The sequence below is a fragment of the Mirounga angustirostris genome, unplaced genomic scaffold (assembly GCF_029215605.1).
Source record: "Mirounga angustirostris isolate CCGP_5_RB_7025 unplaced genomic scaffold, mMirAng1.0.hap1 SCAF_6, whole genome shotgun sequence".
In the NCBI taxonomy this organism is placed as follows: Eukaryota; Metazoa; Chordata; class Mammalia; order Carnivora; family Phocidae; genus Mirounga; species Mirounga angustirostris.
The window spans coordinates 43,978,136-44,006,123 of record NW_026991714.1 but is presented as its reverse complement, the minus strand read 5'-3'; the positions used below and the strand labels follow the sequence as shown (position 1 = coordinate 44,006,123).

Genomic DNA, 27,988 nt, shown 5'->3' with positions numbered 1-27,988 from the left:
CTTCCTCCTCCCACACTCCGCCCCCCAGCCGCCTGCCCTCTCTGTCTCTTTCCTTTTCTCTCTCACGGTAGGGTTGTGCGTCAGTTGCCAAAAGGTGGGGACATTTCCTGAGCCTTTGCAACACTGAGAAGTTATCTTAAGGGAAGTTGGACCCCACTCTGAGCACCACGCTTGGGAAGTGCAGGCCCATCTGGGCACAGCCCTGCCGAGGGAGACACTTGCTCGCCCTCCCCCTGGGTCCTGGCAGCCTCCCGGCCCCCAAGCGTGCGCCTGACCATGTCCCTGGCCGAGGCCATCAGCCTCTGGAATGAAGGGGTGCTGGCAGCCGACAAGAAGGACTGGAAGGAAGCCCTGGATGCCTTCACTGCGGTCCAGGACCCCCACTCCAGGATTTGCTTCAACATCGGCTGCATGCACACAATCCTGGAAAACATGCCTGAGGCGGAGAAGGTGAGTGGAGGTGCCTCTCCCTGGAGCCTCCTCCTCTATGCTTTGGTCATTAGTGGGTCTCCACCCAGGCTGTGCTTTAGAAACCTCTCCCGAGCATTCAAAGAATAAAAGTTGCCCGGGCCCCACCCCCAGGGATCCTGATTGAATCGGCTTGGGGAGGGGCCTGAGCAGCCCTCAGTTTTTACAAGCTCCCCAGGTGGTTCTGGGGCCATTGGCTGGGAACCATGTGCTCTTTTCTTCTCCATCCATTCAATTCAAATCATTCTGGAATCATTCTTTAGCACCTTTATGAAGACTCCCCTCGTTATGCTTTCTTCTCTGAACTCCTGCTGGCTACAGGATCTCCATCTCACTGCTACACACCTATTAGAAAGCCCCTTTTTGGGGGCGCATGGGTGGGTCAGTTGTTAAGTGTCTGCCTTCAGCTCAGGTCATGATTCCAGGGTCTTGGGATGGAGCCCCGCATCGGGCTCCCTGCTCCGCAGGAAGCCTGCTTCTCCCTCTCCCACTCCCCCTGCTTGTGTTCCCTCTCTCGCTGTGTCTCTCTCTGTCAAATAAATAAAATCTTTAAAAAAAAAAAAAGAAAGAAAGCCCCTTTTTGGGCTTTCAGGGAAATTTCATATGTGTGAGCTTTGCCTGCCCTAGTGATCAAGAGGAGGCACTTAAGAAATACAGGTTTCCTCTCATGGGACAATGTGGATCAATCAGGCAGGGCACTTTTTTTAGGATTCTTCGGCTGGCACAAGGAAATCATACTGTGATTGATTAATGATGTCTGCCAAGGGCACACTGTGGGGTGTCTCGGCATCTCTTTCAAATATTTTCTCTCTCTCATAGTCCCTAGTATGGGGCTGAGCCCTCTCCGTGATCACTTTTTGGCTGGGCGAGGGTAAGCTGGACAGGGTTTGGAGTTTGGGAGCAGAAGATGGAGGATCAGATCGCAGCTCTGCCTGTCTCTGGACTTGGGTCTCTGGCAAGTCATGAAGACTTGTGGGCCTCAGTTTCCTGAGGGGGGCAAACATCGTGAGGGTGAAGTGAGGCACCAACTAGTAGATGCTGTGTCACTTCACGCCACTGGGTAGATGTCAGTTCTTATTTCCCCCCTCGACTGCCAGTCTTCGCAAGGGGGTGTGGACAGATGACTGACTCGCCAGCATCCTGGCCGTGGCCGTGACCAGCCAGTGAGCAAAGACAGAAGAGAGAAGCCACTTAGAATACGGTCCAAGCAGGTGGTCCATGTCAGGCCCCAGGGTGGGCAGATGGGAGCAGGCGAGGGCCTCACGTCTGGCAGGAGGAGGGCCGCAGTCCCCACCTCCCCCCAAAGGCTGAGCGAATAGCACCCCAGATTCCAGGGGCTGCTGGAGACCGAGTACACACTGTCGGGAGGGAGAGATGGGCCAAGCACGGCAGCCAGTCTGGGCACAGCTTTGCTGTCGCCTCCCTCGAGCTGTGAGAGATTTGTCCTCACGTTCCTCTGCTTCTGGCTCTCAGTCACTGCGCCTTTCTTTGGTTCCCTGCATCAGGCCTTACTCCCAGCATTTTATATGCGTTCTGGTTATTATTCTAATTGCATGATATTTATTTACTAAATCGATATAATACTATATATAGCATTTTAATTTTTTTTTTTTAAATTTTATTTATTTGACAGAGAGAGAGACAGCGAGAGAGGGAACACAAGCAGGGGGAGTGGGAGAGGGAGAAGCAGGCTTCCCGCCGAGCAGGGAGCCCGATGCGGGGCTCGATCCCAGGACCTGGAATCATGACCTGAGCCGAAGGCAGACGCTTAACGACTGAGCCACCCAGGCGCCCCTAGCATTTTATTGGTTTTCCTGTTTCGTTACTTTGATTATTTTAATCCGGTCAGTAATCTTGAAAGGCAGATACTAACACCTCCCTCTTACAGAGGCGCCTGACCTCTAAGGCTCTTGTCACCTTCAAGACACTGACCCTTCTCGTACCCCTTCTTGCCTCTCCCTCTGGGCTCATCTCGCCTTCCTCACTGCCTGGCTCCTGGACCACGTCTGGACCCTTCTTCTCTCCACAGGCCTTCACTAAAAGCATTAACCGAGACAAGCACTTGGCGGTGGCCTACTTCCAAAGAGGGATGCTCTATTACCACATGGAGAAGTAAGCGGTCCAGCCTTGAGCAAGCCGGGGAAGTTTGCAGAGAAGTCTGGAACGGGGTCTTGCTGCTGCTAGGCTTGGTGTTTGTGAACTATCTTTCCAGCTTCTGTTGGGAAGTGTGACTGACCTTCCTGGGCGGGGGTGGGGGTGGGGGGGTGGGTTATGCAATAAGTCAGCACGAGGCAGAAGCCCTCCCCAGGGAAGGAGGGAGGGAAGGCAGACCTGCCACCCAGTTAGAAATTAGCAGGGTCATAGCACACAGGGAGCCTACGGAACCACCACAGGCCTTCCCTTCAGCTGGTGTGGCGCCCCCCCCCCCCAGCATCCCTGAGGGGTCATAGCTTGGGCAGTGCCGGTTGTCAACATTTTGGCCATCAAGGGAACACCCGTGAGGGTCTTCTGCTGGGAGGGAGGGAGCTATCACCCTATGAGGATTAGCAGGAAACCACATCAAGACCGTCCTTCATTCCCACAGGATGTGTTTTCAAAAGGCTGCTTTAATCCATTCGGTGAAATATAATTTAGCCACCAGAATGAGACTACAACTTATTAACATTCTATGTATGAGGATATACCAATCCAGATAAATAAGTGGCATATGTATTAATATGGAAAAAAGTTCATAGCAGATGTTAAATTTAAAACACAGATTTCAAAACTGTGTGTATAACACAATCCCATTTCTGTTTCACAGATTGGTCTGGAAGGCCACAGGCCAAAACGTTGCCAGTAGTTCTTTCCGGGTGGTGATGTTATAGGGATTTCAATTGTCCTCCATCAGCCGATCTGTATTTTCTGGTGTGTTCACAGTCAACATGAAATCATTAGTAAAAAAAAACCCCAAAGAAATAGAAAATGAAAGTTAATCTCAATTCCCACTCCTCGCCCCTCCCCCAGAATACCCCCCAAAAGAGACATACAAATAACAAAGGAAAAATATTCTAAGCATTGATTTAAAATGCCTTAGGGGATGGCAAACTTCCCTTTGTAGAAAAGGTTCCATTAGTGGGCACAAGTTCTAGGGAAGGAGAATTTGGCTCAGCCTAAAGAAAAACGTTCAAACAGTGAAAATGGTGGTGGGGGCATGGTGTGGGTGGCGTGGTGTGTGTGTGTGAGAGAGAGAGAGAGAGAGAGAGCATGAGCAGCAGGTGAGGCGGGGCGTTGATGGGGCAGAGGGGAGATGGCAGAGAACATCCACACACTGGGGAGGGACAGGACTCTCATCCTGTGCAATCCTGAGAGGCTTGGATCCCAGGGTCTAGTCAGAAACAGCCTGGAAAGCTGCTGAGCTCAGCTGTTGCTAGGGAGAACCACAAGAAGCTCAGAGGACTTGCAGGATGTAGATGCAATCACCTGAATGAGGAAGGGCAGGAGTGAAGTCTTCCCAGAGAAAACCCACAGACACAGAGGCTATCTAAGGGAGAGAAAGCCAGGGATGGAGGAAAGCTATATACAAGCATTTACCTTTTGATGGCGTCCTGCCTCTCTCTCCCTTCTTAACGTTAGTCTCCTTCTCCTTCCCCCTTCCCTCATCCTTACATTCTCCAGATGGATGGAATATGCAGGGAAGCCTGAGCACCAATCCTCCAGCTGATCTTAAACCTCAAAAGACAAGCTCTAAGGTCATCCTTTAGTTAGTTAGCTCTAACAGCCTGTGATGAGGGGAGACAACTGACGAAGAGGGAAGGCTCCCAGAAGACATTTCTACACAAAAATGTCCACAAATCCCAGAACCTGAAAGGCTCAGATTTTGAGCGAAGCAGACAGATCTTAGAAAGGTCTAGGAATGAGACCTAGGATTCAATTGGATTGTGGTTGATAATAGTTAAATCTGAGAGAAAAATCTACCGAAGCTCATCTTCAACTCAGCAACTGTCTATTGAGGGAATAATATAAATGAGGCACCCTTCTCGACTCTGAACTGCCTCTTTGTCTCTTGCTCATCCAAACGCATTTGTGTCCCCATCTCCCAAGGCTCTGCTCTTTCTTTTCCCCTTTAGTCACAACAGCAGTGGTTAGGTTTTTGGGGGGTTTTTTTCAGACTTATTTTATTTATTTGAGAGAGAGGAAGAGTGAGCACGTGTGCAAGAAGGGGAGGGGCAGAGGGAGAGAGAGGATCTCAAGCAGACTTCCCACTGAATGCAGAGCTCGACTCGGGGCTCGATCCCAGGACCCTGAGATCATGACCTGAGCCAAAATCAAGAGAGGAGTCAGACACTTCACGGACTGAGCCATCCAGGCACCCCAGCAGTGGTGGTTTAATGGCAAAATGTATGGGCTGTCCTTCCAGAAGAGCGCACACACGCACATACATCCTTCTACATACAATTTCAGGGGGTTCAGTGTCCACTGAAAATCCATACGTGAGCCCTGAGGGATCTCACCCTCTCCCATAGCATTGACCCCCACGTGTAGCCAGCCAGCTGCTAAATCTCTCCCTGGGATCAACCCAGATTGTCTCTTTTCCCAAACCTTGTCAAGTTGACCTCTCATATTCTTAAATCCACCCATTTTTCTCCACCAGCCCTGCCCTGGTTGAGACCCTCCTTTTCACCAGCACTATTGAAATCACTTCCAAACTGCTTTTCCAGCCCCCAGTCTTACCTTATTCCAGAGTGATCTTCTTTAAAAAGATAATAAATGTGATCCGCTTAAGAACTTCCAGTGGATCCCAGGACTATAGGATAAAGTTCCCTGGGCTGTTCCTATGTGGTCCAGCAGCTGACTACCCGCTCAGTCATCTCCCATGCATTTGCCCTAGGGCGGCAACCACTCTCTTCTGTGCCTTTTAAAATAATACGTCTACTCTGTGACAGGTGTTGACTTACATATTTGTCTCCTTGACTACTCTGTTTCTTTAGAGAAGAAATCTTTACTTATTCACTCTTATATTTCTGTGTCTAATCTAGTAGTTAATAAATGCTTATTGAATTAATTAAACAAATTAAACAAAAACAAGCAAAATACACCCTCTACTTTAAGGAACTTACAAATTAAAAGGGGGAAACAGGTCACGAATGCTAGGAACTATCGTGCAAGGCAGAAAGGGGCAAGTGCTAGGAGAGATTATTTTGAAATAAGTGCCGTGGGGACGTAGGAAGATTACTTCTTAATGAGGGGGCTAGGAATCCCTCCGGATCGCAATGGGGCTTGTTTAGGGTGATGATGTGATGCGTGCTTTTCCTCTCAGTTTGCCCCCGCTTTCACGTGTTGTTGTGCGGCCCTCCCGTCATTGTGAAGTTCCACAGGACAAAGTCTGGGTGCATTTCTGAGAAGGCAGGTGGGGCCTCAGTGCTGACTAAGACGGACTCTCACCTGTCTGACCCAGCCTTGTCCTTTGGAAGGGGAAGGGAGCTCTACGTGGTGGCGGTTCCGATTCTGGGCCTTAGGAGTCTTAGGGCCAGGATAGGAACGGCAAACCCTTTAGACGGACCTGGCCCACCGAGGCAACACAGCAAAGCCTCTCTCTGCTGTCTTTGCAACAGCAAAGGGCCTGAGCCCCAGGCCCGTCTTGGAGGGGTCTGACATTTTGACTTCCTTCAGCTTGCTAGAAGTCTCTAGTGTCCTGGACACAGGCTCGTGCACGGCAGGATTCTGGACTGCGGGGGCGCTGGTAGGGCAGGAACAATCCGGAACAGCAGCGGTTACTGAGAAACCTCTACAGGGAGTACTGCAAAGATGGGGATTATACACCCTCTGGGGCTCAGAGCCCCAACCTGGAGGAATGGGAGCTCTGGGTCCAGGGCAGCCAGGGGCCCCAGGAAGTGTGTGTGTGGGGGGGAGTGTCACGGGGGCGGGGGGCATGGTATGTGAAGAAAGCACTCCCACCCCCGCCCAGCAGAACCCGGCAGGAAGCTGCCAGCATCCCGGCCTCCTAGGGGACTCTGGGCTCCAAATGCCACCGCAGAGAACTTTCGGAGAAGGGCTGGAGGGTGGCGGGGGCTGCCACTGAGCTTATTCAGAGCCGGTACAATGGGGAGCAGAGCTGTGTGTCAAAGCCGATGCCCCGGGGGTGCAGCTCCAGGTAAACAAGGGAGGGGGCAGAAGGCGGTCAGGGCAATGCTTTAAATCAGACATTTAGCAGGGGCCCCCCCACCCCGTTTCTTAACACAAAGTGAGCACTTTGAATAATTCGTCAACTCTTTCTCTCTCCCTCCCAGGGGTCCAGATCTTTAGAACCTGATGGAGGGGAAAATTCTGAGGATTTTGTTGGGCTGGCTCATTACCAGGTAGACACAGTCAGTGTGACTTCATAGCTAAAATTCACCTGCCCGGCCAGCTGGCCAGGGAGGAGGTCACATGTGAGGGTGAATGCTGACCGTGCTCCGCGCCTGGCCTCTGGGGACCTTCGGCTACCTCCCGGGCAGGCGGCGGAACACAGTGGAAATTGCATCTGCCCGAGGAACGGGACACCTGCGTTTCCGTCTGCCTGTCCTTCTGGGCTCTGTGAACTGGAGCCAGTCACCCAATCTCCCAGCTTAGAAAGGAGAAACGGGGATGCCTACTCTCTCCCCCTTGTCGGCAGTGTCTGTAAGCGCAGGTAAATGATTTGACGTGTTTCTTGCTCCTTAAGGAGTGGCCCGCGTGCTCTTAACAGGTTCTACAATCAGCTGTCTTAACAACAAGGACGTGGTTAGAGAAAGCCACTCTCCTGTTTCAGATCCAGCCTGTCTTCTCCCATCCCTGCTAAAGCAACTGACTTCACAGCAATGATGACAGAATAGCTAGGTTCTGCCCCAGCCGCCCTGGGCACGCGTTCTCAGGACGGTCAGGCCAGCCCACCCTGCTGGTCAGCCCGTTGAGATCGCGCTTCCAGCTGCGACGACCGTGGGGTTTTATCTCTGGATAATACCTAATTCACTGTAGGGTGTTATGCACGTAATAAATGATTGGTGTATGAATTTAGTTGCCAGAATTTTAGAGCTAAAATAATAATAATAATAATAATAATAATAATAATAATAATAATAAATTACTGTGTGTGCCAAGCACGGTTCTGAGCACCTGGACGCTTTGTCTCACTTAGTTCTTACAGCCCCCGGGAGGCACGTGCTACCATTTACTCTCTAGTTGTAAAGATGAAGAAACAGACTCAGACAAATTCAGTAACTTTCTCTCTGTCACCAGATCGGACGTGGCAGAGCTAGGACTCAGGTCCAGGGGTTTTGACTCCAGAAATTAGATCTGGGACTACATACTAGCGACTGCCTCCTATTATCGGCTCCTCGAACGCGATACGCTCCTGTTATTGACATGGGACCTGAGGCCAGGAAAGTACTTTGCCAGGGTCTCCCGGTGAAGAGCAGAGCTGGTGGATCTGGTCCCCTTCCCTCGGCCCCCTGTCCTGGGGTGCAGGCGTGCACCGCCAGCCCGTGTCCAAATTCCAGGCTTGCCTCCAAGAGAAGCTGCATGCGGCAGCTCTAGGTCAGCCAGTGGCCTCGGCACCTTCGTTTCTGTGGCCCAGGTGGAACCATGGCCAGACAGCGAAATTTGTTCCTGCTGTGCCAGGGAGCTGAGGAGGTGGGGGCGGCTTGATTTTCGAGTGTCCCAACCCCTGCAGCCCAGCAGCGGCTCCCTCCCGCCAGGGCCTCTGTGGAGGTCAAGGGCGGGTCCAGGAGACCTGGCCCAGGTCCTGCCCGCATCCCGACTGATGTGGCCGGCCCCATGTGTGTCACGAAGCCAGCGACAGCAGCCCTGCACACCTTGCCCTAGCCGGCACAATGCCAATCCAGCAAAGCAAAAGGGCAGTGCCAGGAGCAGTGTTAGAGATGCCATCCGGCTTAATTGGTGGTTTCTTTCTCTGTTTTGCAAAGTGTGTGCAGAGGGAGGGCGGGGGAGGAGGCGAAGAAGACCATGAAACCAAGAGCTGAGTTGGACTCAAAAGAAGCCGAAGGAGGGGCGCCTGGGTGGCTCAGTTGGTTAAGCGACTGCCTTCGGCTCAGGTCATGATCCTGGAGTCCCAGGATCGAGTCCCAGGATCGAGTCCCGCATCGGGCTCCCTGCTCGGCAGGGAGTCTGCTTCTCCCTCTGACCCTGCCCCCTCTCATGCTTTCTGCCTCTCATTCTTTCTCTCTCAAATAAATAAATAAAATCTTAAAAAAAAAAAAAAAAAAGAAAAAGAAAAAGAAGAAGCCGAAAGAGAAAGCTCCGGGAAGGAGGGTGCCGTCCTCGGCTCTGGAAGGGTTCCCCGGAGCTGGGTCAGGCGAGCGTGGCCTGACGGTGGGGAGCAAGGAGTGAGCAGTGTTCCAAATCGCTCCCCAGGGGCTTGGGGGCAGCAGGCGCTGGCTCTGCTGGGAGCTCTCAGGAGAGGACGAGGGCTCTACTGGGAAGTGAAGTCAGAAAGGTAGGAGTTGGATGCTGTCCACAGAAAGTACCCATGATGGCCTGAGTCTGGGGGGGAACCCCAGGGGTGCTGGGATACACGCCCCCCACCCAGGGTGCCGCTCACACGGAGTACAGTAGAGTACTGGGGCTCAGCCTTGGCAAAGAGCCAGAGCAGGCCAAAAGGGATCAGAAGGCTTCTTGTCTCAGTAAGACAGGTCGGGGAAGGGAAGCACATTCTATCCCACGTTTGCGCCTCTCTGCCCTGGCCTGTGGTCTCATCGCCCTCTGTCCTGCAGATATGATGCAGCTATTAAAGACCTTAAAGAGGCCTTGACTCAGCTTCGAGGGAACCAGCTGATAGACTACAAGATCCTGGGGCTACAGTTCAAGCTGTTTGCCTGTGAGGTAAGGAGGAAGGGCCTAGCCCCGGGCGGGAGCGCACGGAGGCTGAGGGGACAGCTGACCGTTCGGATGCACAGCGATCTGCTGACACCTCTGGGAGCTTGGAAAAGGCTCCTGTGCCTCAGGACTCAGAGTTCCCCTTAAGAAAAGACTCAGATCAATAACTACAGGCTCATTCCAGAGTCTCCAGTTCCTGGGGCCTGCATTTTATTAATGTAGGGCTCAAAGGACCGCTTGGAAATGAGCCTGCTGGGCCCTCTGAAGGGAGGCTAGACCCGACTGTGCTGGCCTGTGAAAGTATTCATAATGATTTGCATAATTCCAGTTGACAAGCTCTTTGCTCAGCATTATACTAACAAATCCAAAATCATGGGTTCACCATCCATGCCAGACCCGCAGTAACCCTGCTCAGTTCCTGAGTTACAGACCACGCTCTTTGTTATTCATGGCTTCGTGTGCTTGGTTGATACCCAAAGAAAGAGTGAGGATAATTTGGCACCAATCTGTCCTCCCTAGCTCAAAGAACAGCTCAAAGCACACATTTAGGGAAGGTATCCATAGAAGGATAACTGACTTTCTCTATTACCAAAAGGGAGAAACATGACCGGCGCTGACTTCACAGGCCTGTGGGCTTTTTCCAACCAACACTCCCCATTCCCCCCTCCTAAACTCCAAATATACACCACTAGCTTGAAAAATGAAAAGCCCTGCAAATATCATGGATCTTTATTTAGAAGAATTGCTGATAAAAAGGTCCCCTTGCTTTAGTTTCTCAGGCAGGAGACAGCCAAGCGTTCCCAGGGTTGCTCAGGGCTAATAATAGAGTCCACCGCTGCCCAGGCCCCTGGGGACAAGGGCCCCCATCCACCCTGCAGCAGGCTAGCAACTTGCTTCACTTCCCACTGTCCGGGAAATGAGGCTCTGGGAATTTCAGGGGACTGGTTGACATTTGGCCAGCTTCTAGAGAGAGGTTTCTCGACCGTACCGCTACTGACATGCTGGGCCAGATAACTTGTTGGTGTAGGGGACTGTTCTATGCACCCCAGATGCCCGTAGCAACCCCCCAGCCACATGACAACCTATAATATTTCCAGACATTGCCAGTCACCCCCACCCCACAGTGAGAACCACTTACACAGACTAAAGGGTTGTGGGGACCAAGTAGCTCTAGAAAAAGGATCATAAAACATTGGCAACCAAGCAGAATCCCATGGGAGAAATTTCCCCTATGGTTGGAGTTGAACTGACCCGGGGACAGGAAATACTGGCTTTCTGGGCCTCTCTGCAGGTGAAGCTGGGGTTTTCACGGTCTAAGGCCCTTACTCCCCATGAGACTCTCAGTCATTTTTCTACATATAACGCCACCCCTCCTTCCCACTAGGGTACAGCCCTGGCCTCTGAGAAATCACACCATCCTTTTTGAAGAGTCTTAGGCTTTTCCAGTCTTGGAGTCACAAAAGCCTGTTGTGGGGAAAGGTCTTAAGAGAAGGGAGCAGAGAACCCAATAAGAATGTTTAAGGACCTGAGTTCTCCTTCCTTCCTGCGCACGTGGCCAGGGCTGGGCCGGGCCGACCAAGCATGCACGCAAAAGGCTCAGAAACAGCCTGGGAAGGGAATCTAGACCTCTGCTTCTGGGCTTGCTCCCATGCCATCACCCAGCACCAGCCACTAACTCACTCCATGGAAACACAGTCCTGCCACATGTCTGTACTTGCCTTAATAAACTGTTCTTTTTATCTGGCTGGGGCCCTGAACCAAATTGCGGATGTAGGTGGCAGACTATTGTAATAGAGGAGAAGTGTATCGGTTATCCATTGTTGAATACCAAATTACTCTAAAATGCAGTGGCTTAAAATAATACCATTTATTATCTCACATATTCTGGGGTCAGGAATCCAAAAGTGGCTTAGCTGGGGGGTTCCTGGCTCACAGGCTCTCAAGGGCTTGCACTCAAGATGTCGGCCAGGGCTGCCATCATCTGAAAGCTTGACTGGGGCTGGGGGGTCTACTTCTAAGATGATTTATGGGTCTGGCAAGGTAGTGTTACTTGTTGGCCGGAGGGCTCCATTCTTTGCCACATGAAGGTCTCCATGATACTCTCTGAGTCTTGTCAGGACATGGCAGCTGGCCTCCCCAGAGAATATAATGATCCAAAAAAAAGTAATATGGACGACCAAGGTGTTTTATAACTTAGCCTCAAATGCCACGGCCCCTCATTTCCATAACATCCTATTGGCTATCCATGTCAGCTCCATTGGATGTGGGAGGGAACAGGGGGGTGAGGGCCAAGAAGTGAGAATCACTGGGGGCCATCTTGGAAGCCAGCTGCCACAACAGCAGAGACTTTAGAATCAGGCAGACAGGGATCAAATCCCAGCCAAACACTTAGCAGTTGTGTGATCCTAGGTGAGTTATATGTCATTTCTGAGCCTCAGACTCCTCATCATCTGTAAAGAAGGGCTGAGGACTTACCTCACACACACTCTTTAATAACTCCGTGTATTTTATGATGTCAGGCAGCAGAGGTCCAGGGGTCCACAAGACAAGGTGTCAGCACCCAGAAGCTCACGGTCACGGGTAATGTGAGGTGGCGAGGTCAGGACAAGAGAATTGCAATGGAAACACCATGGAAGCACAGAAGCGAGGCCTCAGCTCACCTGGTGGGGGTGGGGGCTAGAGATCATGCAGATAAAGTGGCCCATAATAGGTGGTCAGTGGGCGGCCTCGGTGAGGACGAGGATGAGGAAGACAACAAGAACGACAGTGACACCCCCTCCAACAGGCAGCACCGATTTCCAGAAGCACACCGTCCTTCATAGTTTTAGCCTTTAGATTATAAACACAAAGCGTCCCCAGATGGCTTTCTTCTGCAAAAGTCTGCCCTGAAACCATGCAAGCGGCCCTTGGGGGATGAAAGCCCTTCTTTGCTCAGCCGCCCAGCAAGCCCCAACACAGTGCGGCAAGTAGCAGTCGTGGTAGTAGTAAATACGTGTTGAATACCCACCCTGTGCCAAGCAAACCCCAACTTGGTGCTTGATATGAATTATCTCATTTTTTTTAAATTTTATTTATTTATTCATGAGAGACAGACAGAGAGAGAGAGAGGCAGAGGGAGAAGCAGGCTCCCAAGGAGCAGGGAGCCCGATGCGGGACTCGATCCCAGGACCCCGGGATCATGACCTGAGCTGAAGGCAGACGCTTAACCATCTGAGCCACCCAGGCGCCCATGAATTATCTCATTTATTTCTTGGAACAATCTGGAAGCAGGCAACGGTTCCTGCCACCATTTTACAGTGAAGCTGAGGCCACCTATTAGGGGTCCCCGTGCCCTTCACCCCTGCACTGCACAGCCTCCACGGGGGAGAGAAGGCCAACAACCCCCTTCCCTACTAGGCCTCAGCTGACCAACTGTATCTCTTCTCTGAGGTTCTGGAGAAGCAGCCCCACGCGCCCGGGGTATCAGGCTGTGAGTCTTATAACTTACATCTGAGAAAAGCTTGCAGCAGCTCCTGGCTGTTCAGCTCATCCTCCGCACAGGGTGCTGGGGCCCCTGCACTGTCGTGAGAAAGGAGGAAAGTAAACCCTTTTCGTTAGCTGTCATCCTGATCTTCTTCCGCTCGCCATTGCCTTCCCATCTCTGCTTGAGAATCTTTTTACTTCACTTAGTCAAGTCGTTTTCTTGTGTGTGTGTGTGTTTTTTATCTTGCCGATGCATCCAAAAGATTATTTGATTCTCTGAATACGTTGTAAGGCATAATGATAAAGCGGACGCTCATGAACCTACCACCCAACTCGAGACCTGGGAAATCGTGATTCTTGATGAATGGGCTGTTCTCGCTTGTCCCCGGGGAAGCGCTGGCCTGGGTTTGTGCCGAGTCCCTTCCTAGCTTCACTGCACCTCGGCCCGCAGAGTTTCCTCCTGTTACCACAGTCTCGTTACCTGTAACCACACTCCAGGCAGGGTTCTGCTGCGGCTGCTGGTGAAGGCTGAGGCATCTGGAACCTTCTCTCCCCCCACCCTGCACCTGTCCGGTCTTTCAGCCGAGGCTCGGTGGCAGCCAACACAAGAGTTTTGGTCCCCTCCTGACCTATTGGGTTGTTGAAAGAATAACGAACATGATGTTGGATTTCTGCATCACGTGATGTTTTCCTAACACCGTCCGTGTGCTGGGCATAACTTGGTAGCGCGATTGATGGTGTTACATTTGAGATCTTCCCGGGAAAGCTGAGGAAGGGAGGGATGTCAGCAGGCAACGTTCCAGGAGCAGACAGGTGAGCTCTTCCCTGGTGCCTAGATCTGGAGCAGCCTCAAGTTTTGTGTTGTGGCCTGTGCTTTTCTAGGTGTTATATAATGTTGCTTTCATGTATGCCAAGAAGGAGGAGTGGAAACAGGCAGAAGAACACTTAGCTTTGGCTATGAGAATGAAGTCTGAGCCGAGACATACTAAAATTGACAAAGCCATGGAATGTGTTTGGGTAAGTGCACTGATGACGTGGGGCGGCCAGAGGGTCCCCACTGGAGTTCTCTTTATTTCGGTGGATTGAGAAACGGTGGACGTGGTGCTTGTACTTTCTCCGAACTCTGGGCAACACCGATCCTGGGGTATAGTTCCATGTTCGGATCTTGAGTCTGACATTGCTGAGTCCGGGGGCCTCTGCGGTGGCGCTGGGGGGGGGTGCGGGGAGCAGGGGACCGGAGGCTGGATCCCAGCACGGGTGGCGGGGGAGGGGGCAGAGGCTGTGCCTGCTTGACCACCTCAGAGTCCTCGCCGCCAGCCCCAGGGTGGCACCATCACGGGCCTTGCTTGGACCCCGGCCACCTCGTGGTCATGGTGTAACCTGTGCTGAGTGCCTGCCCCGCCCGAGCCACGTGGAGAGGGGGAGGGGCAGCCCCCTAGGGAATAACAGGGACAGATGTCCACACAGCCCCAGGGTAAGGCGATATTGAAACCAAGTGTTCCCACCTTAGACCCTCAGAAATAATCACAAGTGCAGTCTTTGCACATGTAGAAACCTGCTTTTGTGAGGTCATCTCAGTGAACCTTTGCATCCATTCAGAGAGGGAGGCGGGACGCGCATCATGACCCCTGTTTTGCAGATAAGAAAACGCCGTGCCCTCTGTGTTACAGAAACAGAAGCTGTATGAGCCAGTGGTGATCCCTGTGGGCAGGCTGTTTCGGCCAAACGAGAGGCAAGTGGCTCAGCTGGCCAAGAAGGATTACCTGGGCAAGGCGACAGTAAGTAGCTCCTTCAGCTTCCCCGGAGGCTCCTATGGTGTGGGCCCTGTGTGGACCAGGGTGGGGACCAACTCCTGGGATGGGACCACCGCCCCCCCCTTGCGGTGCTGCCCTGGGATGGCAGCCTGGGACTGTTGGCACCGAGGAGCCCTTGCTGAGGGGTGGGCAAACGCTGCTAGCTTCTTGTCTCTGGCTCCTCTCGCTCCTCCCTTCCTGCCTGACCCTGGGTGAGAGCCACGGGGTTAGTCGCGGATGCTGAGCCAGTGGGGAGAAAGCACAGCTACGGGGCACTCAGTAAATGGGGAGAAAACATGTTAGAGAAACGGACGGGCACAGCATTCTCCTGGCCTGCTGCTCTTTCTAGCCCCACTGCCACAGCCCTCTGATTAGACTCCTTTGTAAACTGGACTCCTTTAAATCCAGGTCTTAAGTCCTCTCGGGGATGATCCAGCATGAGCCTGCAGCCCCTTTCCAAAACTGCCCTTGACTTTGACACATCCGTAGGGCTAACGCTGCCCACTGACTGGGTGGCTGGCAGAACAGCAGAGTTCAAGAGCTGTGGGCAGGCTGGGGTTTTCCCCTGGGAAACACCCCAAAGCCCATCAGTGGATGAGTGGATAAACACGTGATGTAGCCATACAGTGACATGACCACAAAAAGCAATAAAGTACGGGGGCGCCTTGGTGGCTCGGACCGTTAAGCGTCTGACTCTTGATTTCAGCTCAGGTCCTGATCTCAGGGGTGTGAGATCGAGCCCCGTGTCGGGCTCTGCACTGGGCATGGAGGTGGAGCCTGCTTAGGATTCTCTCTCTCTCCCTCTGCCCCTACCCCCATCTGTCTTCCTCTCTAAAAAAAAAAAGGGACAAAAAGAGAGAGAGCCTGCCAGGTTAGCAGCAGGGCTGGGCAGGTACTGGTTTCTTGAGTTCCTGGAACTTCTAACCCGGAGGCTCAGCAATCCATCCCTCAGCCACTGTCCACCCTGGGACGCGCTCCTGTCAGAATGGATCCAGGGTGCGAGGAAGGGGGGGATCGTGGGGAAGGCCAGGAAGCATTGGGAAGGAGGGCCGGCAGAGACCTCACATGCTCCCTCCTCCCTTTCAGGTGGTGGCATCTGTGGTGGATCAGGACAGTTTCTCGGGGTTTGCCCCTCTGCAGCCACAGGTGAGGCAGTCCTGTCCTCCTCCCCGGAGCCAGGTCTCCAGAGCTCTCTGGAATCACCCAGCTGGGGAGAGTATTTGTGCTGAGCTGCCTCATTTTAAGGGCTCCTTCAGCTGACCTCTCAGGGCTGCTGACGGTGTCTGCCTGGCCATTCTGGGTCAAAGGTTCCACGACTGTTGGGAGAAAAACGCAGTTTTAGGCTTAACCTCCAGTTCCCAGAAACCAACCCTCCTGCTTCCCCCAAAATGCCAGTCTTCATTCCTCTGCTTCTGTTGACGGACGGTCTCTCCTGAAGCCTGGCCTAGTCTCTCAGGAACCTGGAACACAAGCTATGGAAGGCGTTTGGATGAGGCCTCCGTGGGGCCTGCCCACGTGCAGGGGATCCCCTTGGGAACACGATGGGTGCCCCCAGTGAGCCGTTGCTCTGCCCGGCCTGGGCTCAGAGAGACGCTTCCAGGCAGACTGGGTGACAGTAGGTCTAGAAACGTGAAGCCATTTCCCTCCTTGTGAGGGGAAGAAGGTAAGCCAGGCTGAGGAAAATCCGAGCGCCGTTGTGCACGCGCTGGCCGTGCTGGCGAGGGGCTTGTGAGCGTGGCACCCCCTCCAGGCTGCCCAGAGCAGCGCCCACAGCCCCCTAGGGGCAGTGACGGCCGCTGGCCCAGAATGGGACCGACGGCGGGCTCTGGAGGGTGAGGGGAGTCAAGGAGGATCGAGAGATTCAGGATCCTTTGCTTTGTGTCTTCATGATGAAGCTGAAGAAAACCCTTGGGGAGGACGCCCCCACCCCCCTCGGGGCCTCAGAGCAGCCGGAGACTCCAAAAGGCGGAAGCAGCCCAGATCAGTGGACTCCATGACATTCGTGTAGAGCAGGGAACACACTGAAAGGAGATTTCTGCCTGGTCAGGGGACGTTGAGTGGGTTTTAAATACCCACAAGTGTCACGTGATACAGCAGACATTAATTATAGAACAGAGCTTTTGGAAACTGTCCTAGGAAAGGGACAGCGCTCCAGGTCAAAAGCACCCTCGTGATGCCATGTGGCTCTGTGACAGCGAAAATTCTCCAGACACCAGGACTGGCTCAAGATGAATTGCTGTGCCAGTGACACCTGGCCCCGGGGAGCTGGTGGGAGGGGTTATTTTCCAGCAGGTAGTCAGGGTGCGAGGTGCCCTCTCCCTCGACGACCACAATGTTCCCATGGAGCTTGACAGGCATCCTTTGATTTTCGGGTCTGGGAGAAGCTCACATTACCATTAACATTCTGTTCTCTCCCCCACTCCTTCCCTTCATTCCTCCCGAATGTTCAATAGGCCGCTGAACCTCCACCCAGACCCAAAACCCCGGAGATCTTCAGGTAAGTTCGATTTAGGGCAGGATGCAGAATATCCAAACTCCAAGCCTGAACTATGGCAATAATGGGGGTGAAGAAGATGAAGCTGGGGTCAGGGGCTGAGTCCAGGGGAATGTAGCCTCGTGGGTGGGCTCTCCCTGTTTTCAAGGTTAGAGTGGAGTGATGGAGGGGGGATGGGAGTCTTGACTATGGGAGGATTGATCACCGGGGTCCCCAGGTCCCCGTGCACAGCCACCCACACATGGTGGTCACCTCTGAAGGGCAGCGCTGTCCGTGGAACATCGCCCCTCTGACCAGAGGCTGGAGCACAGTTTCGCCCTGACTGTAGCCTCTTCAGAAGAGGGGGAGGCCAGAGCTTTCTGGAGCCGGGTGAGCAAAGTGGGAAGCTAGACGGTGTGTCCTTTCCCGAGGGGGCGTTTTTCACTCCCTCTGGACACATGGTCTCTGGAGAAGTGAGAGGAACAAGTCAAGCAAAGGAAGCCATTCTTATAGAAGATGGGAAGCCAGGAATGACACAACATGCAGCTTTCTTAAGAATTTCTTCTAAGCAAGGAAGCAAGCCCGGATCCCCCACCCAATACAGAAGGTTTTTTTTAAAAAATGAAAAAAGTACCACAGCAACTATAAAAATGAGGGGGCTGATGAGCTCATTGCTAACTCTGCTTTGCTGGAGGAGTCTGTCTCCCCCACGCAAATAGCCCGTTGTTTGGAAACAGAGAGCAGGGCTGAGGGGAAGGGGACAGAGCCGGGGTGAGAGGGAGCTGCCCGCCCCCCCGCCCCCCATCCCCGGGCCAGAGAGGTGCCTCAGGCAGCCCTGAAGCCACACATTCCAAGGAGGCACAGACAGCACAGCGCCGCCAGAGCCTCCAAGGGCAAAGTAGGTCTGGAGGAAACGGTGAAGGGACAATGACATGTCTCACAGCTGGCTGGCCTCAGGACCCCTTTACACATCCCCCCACTCCCCACAGCTGGACTCCGGCTGCGCGCCCACCCCCAGGTGACTTGGCCCCCCGCCGCCCCACTCCCCCTTCCCAGCCCTGGAAGCTGGCTCTCCCCCTCCCCCCTGTGTGTTCCCCTTGCCACACGAGCCCGATGCCCCCAGCCCCACCCCAGCCCAGACTTGAAGGCTGGCCCCGCACAGCCAGGAAGCTTCCTCCTGAGAGGGGAAGCGAGGGCTGGAGGGCACGGCCTGGGTGTCTCGTGTGCTTCTGTCCTTCCTTCCTGTCCCGCGGCCTGCGTGGTTATGGAGCATGTTCACGCGCAGCTTCCTGCCTGGTGTCGCTCAGGTCCCCGAGGCAGCTAGACGCCAAGCTGGAGGGTGCCGGAGCAGGGCCTGGCCCCCGGGCCACCGTCGCTTGTCCCGCGGTGCCACGGGCGGGACGCGGTCCAGGCCAGAGAGAGGTCGGACTCTCGCGTCTATCCCCCGCAGGGCTCTGGAAGGGGAAGCTCACCGTGTGCTGTTTGGGTTTGTGCCTGAGACGCCAGAGGAGCTGCAGGTCATGCCAGGGAACATCGTCTTTGTCTTGAAGAAGGGCAACGATAACTGGGCAACAGTCTTATTCAACGGGCAGGTATTCAGAGGACCAGGCGGTGGGGGTTTCGGCCACGGGATCCTGGCAGCAAACGGCAAAGCTTTCTGAGGAGCAGCACCTGCCGCCTCTTTCGCAGACCAGCTGCCCCTCTTCGTCTGTGCGGCCATCCCTCCCCCACGTCCCTGGGCCATTGGGTGGTAGGGGTCCGCCGGGGCCTGATGAGCGCAACTCTGTCTTTGCCTTTCCGACCCCGTGATGCTGCGCCGCAGAAGGGGCTCGTTCCCTGCAACTACCTTGAGCCGGTGGAGCTGCGGATCCAAGCTCAGCAGCAGCCCCAGGTAACGTGGTGCCGAGGCCTGACCCCTTCCCGCCCTCCTCTGTCCCACCACAGACAGGCCTCTCCGTAGAGGGGGGGAAGGGCTGTGTGGAAAAGGTGCGGGAGTGCGGGAGGGACACTAGTCCTGAGTCCACCTGGGGTTGGCACCAGCCGCCCAGAGCCAAACTGAACCTGGGGAGGAAGGAGAGCCCCCAGATGTGCAGAGTGGAGGCGTCCGAGGGACCTGTTGGGCCCACCCACCCCATCTCTCTGATTCCCCCTGGTCAGGGATGACTTGGGACCCAAAGCCTGTAGTATAGGAAGGTTAGGTCTTCCCGGAAATGTCCTCTTCACCTAGAAGAACAGTCAGTGTGTTGGCTGGTGACGTGCCATTAACAAAGAGAAGTCCGCTTTAGAGCCTGGAATCAGAGTAGGCCCCGTCCTCACTCCTCGGAGGCCGGCCCTTCTGCCGGTGGTCTTTGTTGGACCCGAGCTGCCGTGCAGAGGACTGGCGGCGTCTGACCTGTCTCTCCGGACCCTGGGCAACCAGCTGTCCTCGGGGGGCTTGGCCCTCCCTGCTCCGAGTTGCTCTACCCAGATGACTTGAAATGTTTTAAATGCCATACCAATGAGAGGTGGACTTTTTCCTTTGAAGGGGCAGGATGTGGAGTGAGAGGGTGAGCTGAGACAAGACTCAGCGTCCTCCCTCAGCTCCAGCAGACTTCCAATGTGGCTAAAAGGGGTGGTTAGGCAGCAAGGGCCTTTTAGGTGGGGCTTAGGGTTCTTGTTTCTACTGTGATTTGTTCCCACCAGGCCAACCCTGCCTCCCCTTTAACCAGCACTTTCCTTAGTCTCCCCTGAATGTTGCCACCACTCCAACTTTTAGGAAGCCAATTTCCCCTGGCTCCTTTCCATGGGGCCCCCCCTCCCCCACTCTTGCTTAAAAACTTTGTCTGAATGAAGGCTCTCACCATCTCTGTCACCTCCAGGAGGAAGCCTCCCCAGAGTCTGATATCCCAGCTCCTCCCAGTTCCAGTGCTCCTGGAAGGCCCCAGTTGCCACCCGGTTGGTGTCCCTGGAACAACACCCTTGGCCTGGGTGCAGGAAAGCTCCCGGCTGCTTCCTCACAGAGCATTGCTCTCCCAGCTTTCCAGGAGATTCTGGTTTCTTCTCCTCCCAGCATGCCGCTCAGCTTATGAGCCCACAGCCCCAGGGCCCCTCTCTCTTGCAACACCCACCCACCCAAAACATAGGAAATAGATGCTCTTTCTCCCTACCTACTCCAGAACACCCACGGGGCGTGGGTAAATGTAGCTGGTTTCTGGGGGGGGCAGTGAGTGTTCCAACTCAAGTAGTCACCAGACCCCTCCATCATGAGGTACGGAAACCATGTCCCGGGAGGAAAGGTTGAAGTCACTGCACACGCTTACCTCAGAGGGGGACAGAGTGGCTCTTTTCAAATGTCCAAGGAGCTCTATCTGGAAACGAACCTGCTCTGCAGAGCCCCGAGGGATAGACCACGAACCGAGGGCAGATGTCAAAGGACATTCTCCTGATGTCTGGAGAGGGTTGCCTTGGGAAGTAAGGGGTTTTTGGTCACGAATGCAGTTTAAGCTGATTCTGGATAAGTGCTCGGTAGAGATGCATTGAAGAGGTGGTTTGTCCAGATCCTAGATCCATGATTGTTAGGCTTCCCAGATCACCAGAACCCTTTGGGATGCTCCCCACACTTCCATTTTTATTTTGAAAACTGTCAAACCTACAGATTGAAAGTTGAAACTGTAGTACAATAAATGCCAGAATACCTTTCACCTAAATTCACCAACTGTTAACATTTTGTACCAAGGACTTGCCCTGCTCCCCCTCCCTCCCCTCTGAGCCACTTGAAAGGAAGTTACAGATTCATGACCCTTTGCCCTACACTTGAGCATTATCTCCTATTCTCCCGCATAACCACAACACAGTGGTTACATCTAGGACATTGAACGTTAATATAATATTATAGAGTGTATATTTCATATTCACATTTCTCCAATTACCCCTCAAAACATCCTTGATAGCTTTGTTTTTACTTTTTCTGTCTAGGGGCCCATCAAGGATCACATATTAACCTAGGAAAATTTTATGAATATAGATTCCTAGGCCTTTGCTTCTGATTCTTCAGGATTGGAATTGGGCCTCAGAATCTGTATTTCTAGAAAAAAACCTTCCAAGTGATTCTAATGATTAGCTGGGAATGAAATCAGTGACCATTGTGCACCCTCTATAGTGAGTATCTTTATGCAGACTTCTCTTATGTAAATTAGGTGCATACGGTCATATTAATATATTATGCACATTAGGAAACATGCACAAAAATAAAGGACAAGGGAAAAATAAGTGGTTCTAACATTGCTGCTTGTGGCCCCTGGTTCATCTGGCACTCCTTGCTTTCATTGCTCAGAGCCCACTGGTTTAGCTGGACTTTGGGGTCCCTGCTCACCCCATGCACTGCTGGGGTGTGATGGTCCTTTGATACTTGCCTGTATGCTCCCCCTGAGCCAGGCACTGGGTTCGTCTGTGTGTTTGTGCTTTGCCGGGCACATTTCCCCTGAGTGCGATTTCCCCTACAGTTTATTAAGGTTAAGAATCACCCCAGAGATTTAAAGGTAAGAAGTTGGGTGTCCTATTCTAAGAGGTTTCATTCTGTGGAAGCCAGAGGCTGGCCAGGACTGTTTATTCACCGTCTTCTTTTGTTTTGCTTCTTACCTTCTCCGTTTAGGTCAAAAAGAAAAAGAAGAGCCCAAGGTAAGCTTTTTTCTTGTACTATTTTTTTTCTTTCTTTCTTTTTTTTTTTTTTAAGATTTTTATTTATTTATTTGACAGAGAGAGACACAGAGAGAGAGGGAACACAAGCAGGGGGAGTGGGAGAGGGAGAAGCAGGCTTCCTGCGGAGCAGGGAGCCCGATGCGGGGCTCGATTCCAGGACCCTGGGATCATGACCCGAGCTGAAGCCAGACGCTTAACGACTGAGCCACACAGGCGCCCCCCTTGTACTATTTCAAGTGGTAGAGAAAGGAAAAGCTGAGGCTCTCCACCATGAGCATGTGTCCCTGGGTTATAGAAGGAGTCCAGAGGAAGGGTGGACCAGTTACCACCATACACACAGTCCACGGGCTAGGGCCCCCCACCCCCGTGCACACATTTCCTACAGGCCTAGAGCGTGTGGGCCACCACTTCTGGCTCAGTAGGAATTCCTATCCAGGCAGGAGCGGGGCTACGGGCCCTCTGAAAGCCCCTTTCCGTTACTGTGAAACCAGTTAGCTCTTGGCCTCTCCCTGCTGCACAGAACACTCCCCGTGATCCAGGATGGGGCTAAGAGGAGGCCGCAGACTCTCATGAGCTCCCTCTGCTTCCTCTCACCTCAGGAAGTAAAGCTCAGCGTTCCCATGCCCTACACACTCAAGGTGCACTTCAAGTACACGGTGGTCATGGAGACTCAGCCCGGGCTCCCCTATAGCCAGGTCCGCGACATGGTGGCTAAGAAACTGGAGCTCTTGCCAGAACACACTAAGCTGAGGTGAGTCCATGAAGGTAGCGGGGCTACACCTGGGGACCTGGTGCTGGCCTGGAGGGGAGAAGGCAATGGTTTTGTACTGATGTTCTCTGGCTTGGTTCTTACTCGTCTCTCCCCAGCTATCGGCCTCCGGACAGCAAGGAGCTGGTGCCCCTTTCAGAAGATAACATGAAGGCTGCCTGGGGCCAAGTGAAAAACTACAGCCTGACTTTGTGGTGTGAGAACACAGTGGTGAGTGCAGTGAGCCCAAGGGCACTTAAGGTCCTGTGTCTATCGGGCCACTTCCTCAACAACAGTCCAGCGTTTACCGAGCCCGGTCCGTGAGCCTGGCACTGTGCTTGGTGTTGAGGATCCGGTGAGTCACGAGCTCTGCGTCCCTTTGCCCTGCGCCCCGGGGGCAGCCAGGAGAGGGCTCCCCGCAAGGGAAGAGCAGAACCAACAATGCACAGAAGCCTCCGAGTCCCTTCTGTCTGCTGCCACACCTACCGTTCCCAGGGTAGGCCCATCGTTATCAAGCAAGTTTGGAATGAAATCCAACTTATATAATAAGGCAAAGAGAGGTCAGCTTGACCAAGATTACACAGCAGGTCGGTAGTGGAACCGGGGCCCAGTGAGTATTTTGATTCCAGGGCCTGTATTCTTGAACCCTTTTCTAGACCTCAGGGCCCAGAACAGAGTTAACTGACTGGCCAGTAAGAGTAAAGGGAGTTAGGGGCAAAGTTAAAGGCTAGAAGTAGTAGCTACACATTAATACTCTTGACTTTGTCCCTTTATCTCCAAGGGAAAAGTTGCCATTTCTTTTTGTTGTTGAGGTTAATTCCCTCCCACAACCATGGCTCCTGAAAACCATCCATCTGCATTCTGTCAACATACCGACATATGTTTTTTCACCGTTTATGTAATTTCTTATAAATGGATCATATAAATGGATCGTACAGTATATATATTCACGTGAATTCACATGATCCATTTATATGAAATTGATGGACTATTAAAAGTTTACATGTACAGTATATATTTATATATCATATAAAAATATATATACTTATATATATATATATTCACAGGAACTCCTGCCTCTCCCTCTCTCTGCCCCTCCCCCTGCTCACATGCACACATGCATGCTCTCAAATAAATAAAATCTAAAAAAAATAATTGTCAGCTATTACTATTCTACATCATATCATTTCATTCTTCTAGCCTCTATTTCATAAGGTGAGGAAACTGAAGTTCAGAGAGGTTATCCCACTTGCTCAGGGACACACAGCCAGTGAGCAGTGGAGCTGGGATACAAACCCAGGCCTTTAGACTCCTTACAACCATTTCCACCTCACTGTACTGCCTTTCAATAAAAGGGATCTGCCAGGGCTGGAACAAGCGACATTAGGAAGTGAGAACTTTGAACACTCAGAACAGCTCTTACCCTCGCGGGGTTTCTAACGCGGGTTTGTTAAATCCCATGATTCACATCTCTAGAAACTGTACCCTTCTTTTCAACATTTGTGGATGAAAAATGACCACAATGGTAACTAAGATGTGTTAGTTACATATATCAGAAAGCAAGGCCTTTTTTCATGGCCTTAGAAAGACGGTATGGCGCTCTGCAGGGTTTTTCAAACTTTAGCAGGTATGAGACTCACCTAGAGGGCTTGTTAAAATGCAGATTGCTAGGCCCCACATGCAGTGAGTTTATGATTTAGTAGGTTTGGGATGGGGCCAGAAATTTACATTTCTAACGAGGTCCCTAGTATTGTGGGTGCTGGGGAGAGGGTGTTGGATTCAGAGTTAGAAACCCAGGTTTGACTTTGGGTTCTGTCGCTTACTTGTGACTCCATCTCTGTTTTTCCATCTGCAAAGAAGTAACAGTAGTACCTATTCTACCTTTTTCAGGATTACTCTAAGGTTTCTGTAAGATTTTAAGACTATCTATGGTCCTGCAGACCTTTTGGGTTCACTTATCCAACCATCCTATATTCCTAAAGTACACATTAGGTTTATGCTAGGGACTGATCACAGACTTGGCCTTTGTGAGTTTATATCCCAGGTGCTACACTGACATTTCACGGATTCCTTTAGTGATGCTCAGTGTTCACTGGCCAAAAAGTTGAGGAAACTAACAGGCCTTTTATTATTTCAGGGTGACCAAGGTTTTCCAGATGAACCCAAGGAAAGTGAAAAATCTGAAGCTAATAACCAGACAACAGAACCTCAGCTTAAGGAAGGAGGCCAAGTGGTAGCACTCTTCAATTACGAGGCCACCCAGCCGGAAGACCTGGAGTTTCAGGAAGGGGACATAATCCGGATTCTATCAATGGGTAAGTACTACTCCTGGATCATAGAAACTAATTTCCATGTGAGCAGCAGTAAGTTCAAGGGAAGAGAGGAAGAAACATTAATAACCTACAAGCCAAACTTTGCCAGTGGTTTCAATCTCCTTCCTAGCTTTCAGCTAGAGGGAGCAGAACAGAGGGCTCAGCCTTTCCATCTGTTTCTCCAATGGCAGGGAACCAACAAATGACAGACTCAGCTGACATTTTGATCATTAAAAATGGCTGTGTTTTGGAAGGCATGCATTCTCATTCCCAGAGGGAGCCAATTGGAAGGTGGCTGGAATCATTTTGCCTTTGCACCAAGCCATCGGATACTTTCCTATAAACCACAATTCTCTGAACTGATGTACTTTTTGAAGATGAGGGAAGAAGTGGGTAAATTTTGCCTTAAAAGAAGCTACTCGACATTGCTTTGTGTCTCTGGTGACTTTCCTGATCCTGTTAGGAATCAAACACACTACAAATTGAAACAGTATTTTAAGTAGAGTTCTAATTTAGTGCTTCTCAAACTTCAGTATGCCCAAGCACCCGTTTGAGAGTTAAATAAAATTCGCAGGCCCAGCAACCAGAGATTCTGATTCAGGTCTGGGGTGGGGCCTCAAATTTGCATTTCTAACAGCTTCCAGAGTGATGCTGATCTTTTGGCTTCCAATGTGATGCTGATCTTCTGACGAGAGAAGCACCAATTCTAACTCAGTTTGACATAATCTTATTTCTCTTCTTCAAAACAAGAGTCGCATCAAAAGCTTTGTTCAGGGGCACCTGGTTGGCTCAGTCGGTTAAGTGTCTGCCTTCCGCTCAGGCCATGATCCTGGGGTCCTGGGATTGAGCCCCGCATTGGGCTCCCTGCTCAGCGAGGAGTCTGCTTCTCCCTCTCCCCCTGCTCATGCTCTAATAAATAAAATCTTAAAAAAAAAAAAAAAAAAAAAAAAAAGCTTTGTTCAAACAGCAGAAATGTGCATTAGCAATGCAGAGTAGTGAAAACAAATTCCATTACCATCCAACAGATGAAGAAATGAGATTTTAAAGTTAATGGGGGTAGAGAGTATACAACTGTCTGGCAATTAACTCAAAATATGAGTAATGAAATAAAGAAGCAGGGTACCCTGGCAGTGCCTGTCTTCTGACAGGGGACAGTAGGGCTTAGTAATTCCCAGCACCACTTTTTAAGTGTCAGTATCAACCAACCAGCTACACTGTCCGGTGTTTGTTTGGGGGTGGGTGGGATGAGATAAAAACTAGAACACACATAGAAAAACCTTCTGGATAGATATGGAGAGAAAAAAGGTGGCATATTCCTTCTGACTCTTGATTTCAACTCAGATCATTATCTCAGGGTCCTGGGATCTAGTCCTGTCTCGGGCTCCAGGCTCTGCAGGGAGTCTCCTAGATTTCTCTCCCTCCCCCACCCCCCTACCCCGGCTCATGCTCTCTCTCTAAAATAAATCAATCTTAAAAAGAAAAAAATCGTAAGGAAAATACTTTTACAGCACTGTGCTGTATCAAAGAATCTGTAAGTGGACACTCACAGTTCAAACTTGTGTTGTTCAAAGATCAACTATTTTTTAAATTTTTTTGAGAGTGAACAGGGGTAGGTGCAGAGGGAGAGGAGAGAATCTTTTTTTTTTTTTTTAAAGATTGTATTTCTTTATTCGTCAGAGAGCACAAGCAGGGGGACTGACAAGCAGAGGGAGAAGCAGGCTCCCCGCTGAGCAGGGAGCCTGATGTGGGACTTGATCCCAAGGTGCTGGGATCATGACCTAAGCCAAAGGCAAACACTTAACCATCTGAGCCACCCAGGTGTCCCGGAGAGAGAATCTTAAACAGGCTCCACGTTCAGCACGGAGCCCAATGCAGGGCTCGATCTAACAACCCTGAGATTATGACCTGAGCCGCAATCAAGAGTCGGATGCTTAACCGACTGAGCCACCCATGTGCCCCAAAGATTAAGGTATTTAATTAATGGCATGTAGTCAGAATAAAGATTACTAACAGTGATCAGGTAAAACTGTTATAAAAAAAATCCTATCTCAAGATTTATTGTTCAATTTCTTTCATCTTTTTTTTTGTTGTTCTGGCAGTTTTTTGAAAAATCTAATTGATTTTCTGTATTTTACTCCTCCGTTATCATATATAAGACAGAAACCAGTAAGATGGTAGAAGTCGTATGTTCACTTTTCCCTCAAATCACTTTCCGATATGGACTTTTCCCTGTTAGCACAATTGGGGGTGAAGGATTGCCAAAGACCTGTGTGGCATATCCAGATCAGATAATTCTCCTATACTGGTTTTAAAAGTCGATGTATACGTTTCCTTTTATCAGTGAATGAAGACTGGCTGGAAGGAGAGTGCAAAGGGAAGATTGGCATTTTCCCCAAAGCGTTTGTTGAAGAACATGCAACTACAGATTTGGAAAGCTCTCCTAGAAGAGTCTAGGATGTTCCATAACTTACAAAGTTGGAGAAAAGTAACTATAATCATTTGTGAGGTTTAAGCATGCCCCTGAAGTACACTGTAGGGAGACATCACTATTCGGAAGTGTTAACTAGTCTACTTTTCCCACTGAAAATTTAACCCATTACACAATGATATGAGAACTTATCATGATGATGACCCCGGCGGGTGGGGTGGGGTGAGTGGGTGGAAGTATCTGGAAGGGCATGAGGGGGTCTTCTAGGGTGCTGATAATGTTTCTTGCTCGGAGTGCTGCCTACCCAAATGTGTTCACTTTGTAAAAAGTTCACTGAGCTGTACACTTACTATTGGTGCACTTCTATATGTGATACCTCAATAAAAAACTTACAAAAACAAGACACCGAGAGTACAGGCCCAAGGCTGAACTATAAATACCCCTATTCCTGTACCACGACAGTCACAGACTCCTCGAGCCTGAAGTAAATTTACAGGTAATTCAGATGGCAGACACACATAAAAATAACTTTCCTCTATTAAAAGTCTCATTGCTTAAACAGAACCTAGACTTAGTTTTCAATTCCACAGAGAATTAAAATACTAGAATCTCACCCCTTCATGCCTTCTCAGGGAGGGACATTTGTTAAGAGTTCAGTACTGAGTATGTGATGTAAAGAAGCCGCATTCAGGAAGCCACTTAGTCAGGACTATCCTGTTAGTTAACATTTTATAATATGGACTATGCTAATATACATGAGAATGCTATGGTTTTATTCTGGTTATCATTTAACCA

At 51.3% G+C, this 27,988-nt stretch overlaps 1 protein-coding gene across 1 annotated transcript; it reads left to right on the top strand.

The window, feature by feature from the left end:
• Nucleotides 1-47: 47 nt before the first annotated feature.
• Nucleotides 48-27,596, top strand: NCF2 (neutrophil cytosolic factor 2). The gene is made up of 15 exons (XM_045877296.3): nucleotides 48-450; nucleotides 2,498-2,580; nucleotides 9,198-9,306; nucleotides 13,645-13,779; nucleotides 14,433-14,540; nucleotides 15,642-15,701; nucleotides 17,009-17,052; nucleotides 18,479-18,620; nucleotides 18,851-18,919; nucleotides 19,887-19,962; nucleotides 21,659-21,684; nucleotides 22,305-22,456; nucleotides 22,573-22,684; nucleotides 24,591-24,768; nucleotides 27,107-27,596. The coding sequence occupies exons 1-15, from the start codon at nucleotides 277-279 to the stop codon at nucleotides 27,217-27,219; spliced, it is 1,581 nt and encodes a 526-aa protein (XP_045733252.1). The 5' UTR covers nucleotides 48-276; the 3' UTR covers nucleotides 27,220-27,596.
• The last annotated feature ends 392 nt before the right edge of the window (nucleotides 27,597-27,988 follow it).